Source organism: Diadema setosum, chromosome 20, assembly GCF_964275005.1.
Source record: "Diadema setosum chromosome 20, eeDiaSeto1, whole genome shotgun sequence".
In the NCBI taxonomy this organism is placed as follows: domain Eukaryota; kingdom Metazoa; phylum Echinodermata; class Echinoidea; order Diadematoida; family Diadematidae; genus Diadema; species Diadema setosum.
Window position 1 is genome coordinate 23801383 of NC_092704.1, and position 10469 is coordinate 23811851.

A 10469-nucleotide genomic window follows, 5' to 3' on the forward strand; every position below is an offset into this window, starting at 1 on the left:
TGTTTCTATCATACACTGTATAGCTATTTTGTATGTTAATTTATCATGATAGCATTCCATATCACAAGAGCTGATCATTGTTGTTGTTTTCTGTTCTTTTTTTTTTGACAGATTCACACACGAACAAGTTTGTGGAGTGCAACAGTAATTTTACACTTCTTGGCTCAATCACTGCCTATTACCTGATATTTGCTCATGAACCTCTTTTGATAAACATCTGAGAATTGCACCTCATTAACAGGTTATTAAAAACCTCTCTCAGTCACATGATTATTCACCTGTCACTCATCAAGCAACAGCGTCAGCGAATAGTCATGGACAAAAACAACAACAAACCCTATACTACAACTTGTACTTGGCACTTGATCAAATCATGGACCTACAATGTATAACGAAGGTTTATGATCAAACAAGAGTCACCATGTTGACACTCCGTTGATCCTGAGCATTCAGTGTGACTAGGCATGGGTTGCTGAAATTCCTTCGCTTGTTTACAGAAGGCTTGAGGATTCTACCACTTTAAATGTCAAAATAATCACTGAATCGCAAAATTTGGCACGATTCCAATTTATCAGCGCAACTGCCAGTGTTGAGTCCCCACTCCTTTCTTTGAGTGCAGTCATGTTTACACAAGCAAATCACACAAGAATAGGCATTAAAATCTCAAGTAACAATAGTAGACTTAACCATTAACCCGTAGCCATTTCAGGTTTCTCACTTTGAAACTTTGTAATGACAAAAAAAAAAATAAAAAATCATATATACATATATATATATATATATGGCTGTCGTCAACCACAAAATCATGCCAGATGCTTACACAGGCAACTTCCTTTATAAATAACAAGGTCCTCAGAGACCTGTAGTTCTCTTTCTTTATCATGTTGAAATTGTGTCATACAAGTGTAGCTGAACAGCAAAGTACAGAAAGATACACAAAGTATTGTTGTGTAGATGATAATTTCTGGACCTGAATCTTTACTTTGTTGTAATAAGCACTTTGTTATTAACCATTTGTTAACAGTGGTGAGCGCACTGTTGTCTATACTAATGTACAGTGTACTAATACATGTACCAAGTTTGAGAGCACATAATGACTGGATTGTACAATCAATCGACATCAGGAAGGCATGAGTGGCTTAATCAAAATTCCAATTAACTCTCAACTGTCTCTTTCATTACAATAGGATTGGAAAGTACGATGACGAGTAGACTGTCACATACATGTACAGTACTCACGCAATATACACACTTGTACTTTTTTTCTTTCTTTTTTTTGACAGAGTACTATTGATAATTTGTATGCAAAACTCATGTACAAGTAGCTTTGGATACTATGCTAATTGTTTTCCAGAAAGATTTCCTGCAGAAATAGCATTGCCAAGATTCCATTTCCTTTAACTACGCACTTTACTATTGAAGACATTTATCAGTTGGCTAGAGTTGTACATGGTTTACACGTCACACACAATGACTCGTAATCTTGCTCTGATCTATTTCTGTAACTTGCCAGCAATCATGCAGGGCAAAGATAGCGTGTCATTCCCATAGTTGACATATCGTAAACAGAACAGACTCTCCCACATGCCGCACAGCAGGGTTGTAAACTGCCTCTGGAAGTTGTCTCGTGTTACACAATCCATCTCCATCACAGTAAACTTGATACAGTACGTACTTCTTGCCCCATCTATGACCTGGGTTTAAAGCATACTGAACATGTACTTGTGTACTACAGCATTTTGCAATCGAATCAAGATCCTCAAGTATCAAATTTGTGCCATGCTCGTGTAATGTATGACTATGCAAAGGGGGTGCTCGTACTTTGAAGAACAGTTACAACTGTAAGTGCACTTTAGGCAATTGTCATTACACAAGAAGATAAATGTGAGTAAGTACTGTACAAGCAGAGAAGAAAGGCTCATATCTTAAGACCAACGTCTGCCAATTTGATGAAGTGTCATTTTATTCATTTTTTTTTTTTGAAGAGGGTAGAGAAACAAGCAAATATAAAAAATAATTCAAAAAGTAAATAACCATAGATGGGCTAAAAAAGGATAAAATATATTATCTATCCATAGGTAAAAAGAATGAAATAAATTACCATCTTTACTGACACTTTTCAGCATATAAATAATACAATATGGTCTTTGGTATTTTTGCCTTAATATCTTAGTGTAATCTTATCAGTCATCTATTGACATCATCATTAGACCTCACAATTTACCACGGTGTATTTTGTAAACATGAGCAGTGATACTATAATCATCTCTTTGTTTTATTTAATCTCATAATCCGCCCTCTTTTTGTTTTGTTTTTTGTTCGGCACTGTATGCTTAAATACAGCGCACTACTACTAGTATCATTACTTAACTATGCCCAGCATACATTTTTAGCACCACTACAGTCGGCATATGTATATCATAACATTAGGCCTTGATTGCTTTGCATGTTTGCCAACTGCGTCCAGTTCATAGATCTATGCATGTTTAAACAAGTGAACGGGACCATACCCTAAGTACACTACCCATCGCATGATGTGCAAATGCCATATGAACCAGCTGGAAAAACTTCACATGTACGATTTGTGGATGCCATCAAGTAGTTAAGACAGATGGATTAGTATTAGGAAAATAAACACTAGAAACTAGGAAAATAAACACTAGAAACTGCTTGCATACTATGTACAGTACTTCCACTGGTATGAGGGGTATGAGGAATGGAATTCATATAAAAATCTATCTCACGGAGAAAATTGTTCTGAGGAAAGTTGGGAGTTCTAAATCAAATAAATATGATCAGAAACGATTGATCTTTCAGTCACATTCTAATAGTCCACATCATTTCTTGTGTTTTCAAACTGTAAAAGCATTTACTGGTTAAAATCATAAACCCAAATTAGATGATTCAACAATGTAATCACCATTCTTAACCCATTGAAGGCAAGTCCTGAGTATACTCGGGCAGGTGTCTATGGGAAATGCGTGTTGTAGCAAAATAAGTCCGTCCTCAATCTAGCTTTTACCTACCGGTATAGCGTACAATGTACACCTACATGTTGTATGCATATTGTATGAAAAACCAATTTTGTCAATAAGGTCACCAAGTATGTAAGGTACTCTAAACTAACCTTAAAGAAAGATACCATAAAATGTTCACAAAGTTCTACAGTTGTTATTTTAGTGCTGAATTTATGATTTAGTTTCTTACTTTTATCAAAGCAAATAAGTATAAGTTCAATCTAGATTTAAGACAATTGAATACCTGTGAGACTATACAGCACAATGTACAGTGTATAATTGGTTGTGTGAAGCTTTCACTTCACCTCATAACATTTTCACATCTAGACTGTCCACATACAGTGTATGTGATCTATTTTGGCTTCTATTTTTTTATTTTATTTTATTTTATTTATTTTTTTTTTTTTGGGGGGGGGGGAGGATAAAGACTAAACTTTTCAAAGTGAAATTTATCCTTGCATGAACCAAAGTTTTAATTGATACAATGAATCTTTCCTGCAGTAAATATATTCACACCTAAGTGTCTAGATAATCACATTTTTAAACGTCAATTTACCACATTTGTACCTAGCATAAAACTTGCCAGATCACAAATTGGTTTATCAATGTTTCAATCAGGCCATCAACATGATAGGCAGGCTATCAATTGAGTACTTCCTTGTTTTCAATGAAAAGTTTGCTTAATCAGATAGGGATGGGCCAACAAGAACTCACAGTGTGCTGAGTCAGTTAACTAATGTCATGGGATGTGATGTTTACCTCTTCTCTAACTTCAGACTAATCAGGGACCATTTACTAGGTCAATGCTGCACAAAATATACATGTACATGTACACTAAACCAATAGACCCCTAATGTACAATTGTAGCACCTTGCTTTGTGCTGCAATCATTATTAGTCCACACTTTTTGCAATAAAGTACTTAGCACATGCTGCTAAACAGTTACTGTACATGATTTATCTTTATCTATCCTGTATTATCATACAGCTAAAAAGACATATACGTATCACATTACCCCTACTGTGTGTACACTGTAATTCAAATCCTCAGCTTTCCCATGCAACATCCCTTCCAAAATATTGACTTTAAAATTAATCTTGCAGGACTTATGTATGCATACTGCTTCCATTTCAGCAATCAGAAATTAAATTACTCTCTAGGCCTATATTATTTAGTGTTTATGTCCTGGAAACTGAATCATTAAGGGCAACGCTAGACTGATCCATGGAAAATTAAACTTGAAAAACTTTCACGCGTCCCTTTTCCCTCGCACATGAAGCGGATAACCCTGCATTGTTTAAACCCAAACAGTCATCTTCCAATTTTCTTCATTTTTGAAACCCCAACTGCACTATGCTGTGAGAATTACTCCCTGTGCAGTAACCCACACCATTCCTGAAATTATAATACCTTTCCTTTCATTTTATATGTCAATGGGTTTATGAAAGACATAGCATGATTTTACTAGGTTTGGTGCTAGTGTTGGTGTACACTGTAAGTGCTATCTAAACATGAGCAGCAACAATACACTGTAATCCTAAACTACATGTACAGTGTAGGAAGTCAGTTTAATAGCAGGCTGACATCAAAATCATGCTGTTGCTCCTGTACCTAGTGTTGGTTTCAGCATTGACTGTTGTCTGCTGAACCTAGCTCCACTGTTAAAAACACGACAGTGACTTACAACCTTTTTCTCTTCTAGCCAACAATAGGATAATCAAATTTATTGTGGCAAGTTTGGTGTTGTAATGCAAGCCTTTCTACAGATCATGTTATAATAGTTCATTTCATGGATCTATGAGCTTTGTCCATAATATGGTCATACACGTGTAGGCCATACAAAGCTAATGCAATATTTGCCCCTATCGAGGGGGTATATCGCGCACACCATGGGAGCAGAATCAAGACAAGTGTAAGCCTACATGTTGGAGAGGACTGTGTAAATATGGAGAATCAATCTGCAGGTATGGGAATTAGGACAGAGAAAATATATCTAAAATATATAATAATAATCCATCCTGTTCATACTACACACCCTCATCGGGCAATCCTACATTGTAGAACACTGTTTTATAGCTCTTTATGTGCCATGGTGAAAACTCCCCGTGTGCCACATTTAATTCTGGGACCGAAAATGGGCAGAACGACTGTGTTTTGCCTCCTACGACGACTGGCAATAGTCGGAGAATAGTGTCAATCGCATAATAAGGACATCATCCTGTACTACAGCAAGTTTGGGTATTGGATTGTGTAAACAGATCTGCAATATTCAAGAGGTGAGATTCCCTGAAAAAGTGACTGTTCTGATATTCAAGCACCATATCCCATTGTACACACAATTGGACCTACGTGAGTACAATGTAAACATGAAATATGTCATCTCTCATACCACCGACAGTGATGATCTGCTACAGGATGTAGTCTTCTGTAGATAATAAAGTCTATAATGGAGTACATGTAGAAGGATGTAACCACCTGAAGTATATAACGCACATACTGACAAAATGGCAGTGAATGGAGTGGTGATGTAAAGCACGACATTGAAGAAATCTGCATGTGACACACTGATGAAATGCCTGGACAGACAAAATCGGAGGAACTATATAGTTATAGTATATAGTTACTATGTTTATAACTATATAGTTACTATAACTATATAGTGAAAAGGGATTAAATCAGCCATGAACACTGCACCAAGCTTGCAATATTCTTCAAGACATTCAGTGTTTCTGTCAACTATCAAGACTTTTAACACACACACACACACACACACACACACACAACCTACAGACATGGCTTTTCATTAGGAAAGTGTTAGCATATGCATTGTGTTAGCATATGTATTGTGCATATGCCATGCCCATAGGCCTGCGTGGCCTGTAGCACAAGCAAAGACTATCAATAGGCGGGGGCGGACATCCGGGCATTTTCAACATGGAGCCCTAGTAACCGACCCGGCCGATGAAAACAAATGCGTAGCGACCGTACCTTAGTGCAGCGCTCAGCAATGCATCGCATGCATAATACACGCACGGTACATGCATATTATAATGCACTGCACTGAATGAACGCTATACGCTAGTGTGCTATCATCGGTTATTTTTGCACAGCTTTCTGACATTTTTACTGCAGATTCGAACATCATTTCATCGTTTGTTTCACATCCTCACAATGCCTCAAAGTTGTGTTGTGTTTGGCTGCCATAATCATAGTGTAATGTTGGACAAAAAACGATCTTTCTTTGAACTTCCAAAACATGATCGCAGTCCAGAAAGAAGGAACCGGTGGTTAGCTGCTATCAGCCGGGAGAATGAAGACGGATCCCACTGGAGTCCAATGAAGTCAAGGACGATATGCTCTGAATTCAAATTACTGGAAGTAAATGATAACCGACTACTAACCAGGTGTACTCGTTAGGTACATGTACACATCGGCGAACTGAATGTCTGGCCACGACGTAGGGTCATTGATCCACGAGTCTGCGGGTACACGGTAAGGACAAACTGCAAGGCCGATGGAGGACAGTTTAGTCTCGTATCTCTCCTTTGCTTCCTGTGAAAGTTTATCACAGTGTAGTGGGATTTGGTTTTGGGGGATGGTTGGTTTTAACTTCCCCTCCTATCTACTGTACCTCACGACCTTAACCAGACCCGGACTGTGACTTTGACCTGACTAGGGGGTCACCTGACTGACACATCCAACTCCATATCAGGTGACAATTGACCCCCATGACCTTGACTCGACGCTGATGGACTCACGGTTTGGGAAAGGAAAGAACTACAAGGCATACACCTGTATACAGTAAATCCACCTGAATCAAGCCCATCATCAGCCTGGCGTAGTCAGTAAGTATTTTACACTGTGAAGTGGACACTACTCCCACTTTAACAGTAATCGAAAGACATCTTATAATCTATGAAAGCATATTTTAACTGAAACAATGAACTAGATTCAGCGGTAAATAAAAGTGAAATGAACAGCATTAAACGCGACAGTAGTAACGCAGCGTGAACTGACAGCTCCACTGTAGATCCACGTAAACTCCGTTTATGTGTGCTAATGAATGGTCCCATGTATTGCAATTTGCGTATTGTATGACGGCATTGCATGCTCTGTTGCACGCTCGTTTGACGGCTATTGTTTTCATCGCACTAAGGGCAGCGAGTTCGTCGCTATGCGGAAGTGACGTCACTCCGCCCCCGCCTATACACTTTGTCTAAATTAAAGGTGCATAGTCCCAGTACACGGTAGTGTAGATGGCCCTTTTGATGATACTGCCGATCACCGTTAGCATTGATACGAAGATAGCCGAAGTTGAGCTGTCATCAAGAGTAAAGCGCGTAGGTGTTGCTAAGTAACGTTGCCTCCGTTGTCTTCTCTGCGCAACACTCAGTCTGTAGTACTGCCAGGGTGCGTGCATATAGTGCTTCTTATTATGACATCACAAAAGAAGTTTGCTGAAGCTGTCATCCCCCTCAGCCGAATCATGAGCCAAACTGTGATCGGACCACTGACTACAGTGAATCGGACTTCTTCGGACTCGGGGAATAAGTGGGCCAAAGCGCAAGCGCTAAAGAGGAGTTGATAGCATAGGTCTCTATAGGAAACTTGCGCCGTGCGCCAACGTATGCATTTGACTAAAACACCGGGACCATGCACCTTTAAATATTGATGAGTACCTGTTGCATTGCTGCACATCACTTCTTCAGGCCAATGCAACAATCTTTACCTAGTTTCTACACAGGCTTCTTTCACCAATTATTATCAACAAACTTCATTTTCAACTTTAAAGTTGTAAAAATCCATTAAAAAAACAAACATGTTGATTAAGCAAGGCCATTAACAACTCAAGGTTACAGAAGTGAGGAAACTGCCTTTTGTTACTCGGACATATTACACCTCAGAGCCACACAGTTCTTTTTCTAATAATTCCTTCACTAAAGAAATACAGCATGCCCTAAATACATTGTACATTCCATTCGTTTATCTTTGCTGGGGCCGTTATCCCACTTGCTTAGGCTTGCATTTGGCAGCTCCACTCTAAAGTTAGCGTTTGGTTAGGGATCTCTGGGGCCTGGCCGCTGCCTGGCCTACATAGGCCACCTATCACGCTAAGTTAGTAAAAGGTACGGGCGGCGGGCGGGCGGCGAGTACACCGCAGCTCTAACCCAACGTGCTGTCCGACTTACCAAAACACAATATTGGCACACACAAACATGACTGCGCTCGGCTGTGGCTTCTCCCAGACCAAAAGGCTTTGGATATTCATCACTAATCCCTCCATCGGGCTTAAAATGGTCTTGAGACGCTCCTCTCTTGTTCTAATCGCCGCCTCTCTTTCTAGTTCCCTCATTTTATCAGCGGGAATGGAGTCAAATGATCGAGAAATCGTCGGACTTGAGTCGTCAGCATCATCCATTTTGTTTCATCCATTTAACTGTAGTCCGGTTTGTTGTGGTATGACGTCATGGCACTGCATTCACGCGTTGCACACAGTTCACACACACACACAAGAGTCACAAGGCGAGATAAAAGGCGACGATACATACACTGAACAACAGTGTGGAGCACGGCCACTCAATATCAACAGGAAATTGACGTTTGTTGTTGTTGTATATTATTATTGGCATACAGAGTAGTACTACTAAAGTCGTTCGAACGCATAACTAGCGGATTTCCTAATTTGATTTAAAAACATCATCGCTTGATATTTGATATCAATCTGTACACGGACAATTACCTTCTATGAAACCTCTTTTTGCAAAGTGCGCTACACACTAACTTCTAAATTTAATTTTCATTTGCCTTAATTTGCCTTTAAGTGTACTAGTATATCATACGTTAATTGCAACAAAACAGCATCAAACAATGCAGCATTGCACACTAGTTTCAGCACTGCACAAAGTACGAAAATACTCTTCCCAGAAGTCAGTACTTCACCTGGAAGAAGAAGAAGAATTGGTTCTTCCTTCTAGCTTCAAGCATGTGCATGCTTTTAGTATAGGCCCACAAATACACTAGTACTTTGCTGAGAGAGTTCCGGTCAAAACAATGGGCAGTTTAGTATAGGGACTTCAAAACAGTACAATTTACTGAGGGATGCATCCAGAGGCGATGTCAAAATTGCTTCGTAACAAACATCATTTCACATTGTAGGACTATACAGGCCTGTACACTACAGTGTTTGGAAAATGTCATAAACTGACATCATTTTCCAAATAGTGTCAAGCGAGCCATATGGGCCTAGGCCTAAGTTTATAATATATATATATATATATATATATATATATATATATATATATATATATATATATATATATATATATATATATATATATATTTAAATAATGCATGACCTATAACTATTTCAACCAATCTATTTCAACTATTTCAAACTATTTCAACCAATCACAAGAAGATTCTTTTTCTCCAAAATTTAATTTGATTCAGTTTTGTTTTGTTTTGTTTAGTCAAATGGATGGAGTTCGTGGAGACCGTTTCAGTTTCCAGGACGATATAAGAGTATATTGAGCTAGGTCATATAGGATGTTGTGCGTGTTGTAAAACATTCACAGAAATCGCAATATCAAAACAATTCACCTGGTCACTACAAGTATAGAAGAAGGAAAAAGAAAAGAAGAGGAGGAGGATATACTAGTAGATCGAAAGAAAACGAAAAATCACAGAGTATAATAGGCCTACACTCTCAGACACTGATGAAACAGTACGATAATTTCCTCATGATGACATCAAGATTGTTTTGCCATTTGAAAACTGACACTGACGTTTTTTAAAGCTTGTTGCTGAGTTGGGGCAACTTACTCACTGACCCAGACAAGTTGTACGAGTTTGAGTATTGAATTTCATATCACGAAGAATGGAGGCTTTCTCAAACTTTAACCATTGCAACTAAAGAGGGCGCTATCCTATTTGCGTTCATCACTACTCGCGGGCTTGCTGCACCTGCTGGTAATCAGAGTGAAACCATAACTATCGAACTTTGAGAATATACAGTAAAGCTTACCTGTCCACCTACATGAGACAAACTCGAGAGCTTCAAAGAAAATGTTCTTGGAGGTTTTTTAATTCCAGTTTCCTGATTTCTAATAAGCCATCAAAGAAAAAGAAGAAGAAGAACCTAGAATATGCATAAAACTCATCATCACGAGCTGCAGAAAGTGGGGTGAATCCCATCCCACCCCGACACACACACCTTACAGTTCTCAGAGCATCAACGGTCGTGTAAGCTGATACTTGTAAAAAAAAAAAAAAAAAAAAAAAAAAAAAATGCAGACTTGAAAAAGAAAATGAAAATAATATTTGGTAATGTTTTTCATACTGTACTGTTGATAAAAAGTCGGATGTTGACAAGATTATAAATATATTCAGGCACAAACAATGTGCATTGCAGTGCTTCAACACTATTATACTGACAAAAAGATAGGACCTTGA

The 10469-nt window shown here is 38.5% G+C and overlaps 1 protein-coding gene across 1 annotated transcript in view; it reads right to left on the reverse strand.

Moving 5' to 3' along the window:
* The window catches only part of LOC140243376 (reticulophagy regulator 3-like), a 28276-nt gene extending 19840 nt beyond the window's left edge, over positions 1-8436 (reverse strand). Inside the window, exon 1 of the mRNA XM_072323053.1 lies at positions 8207-8436. Coding sequence (XP_072179154.1) covers positions 8207-8436 — 230 coding nt within the window. The remainder of the gene's footprint in view (positions 1-8206) is intronic.
* Positions 8437-10469: the final 2033 nt, after the last annotated feature.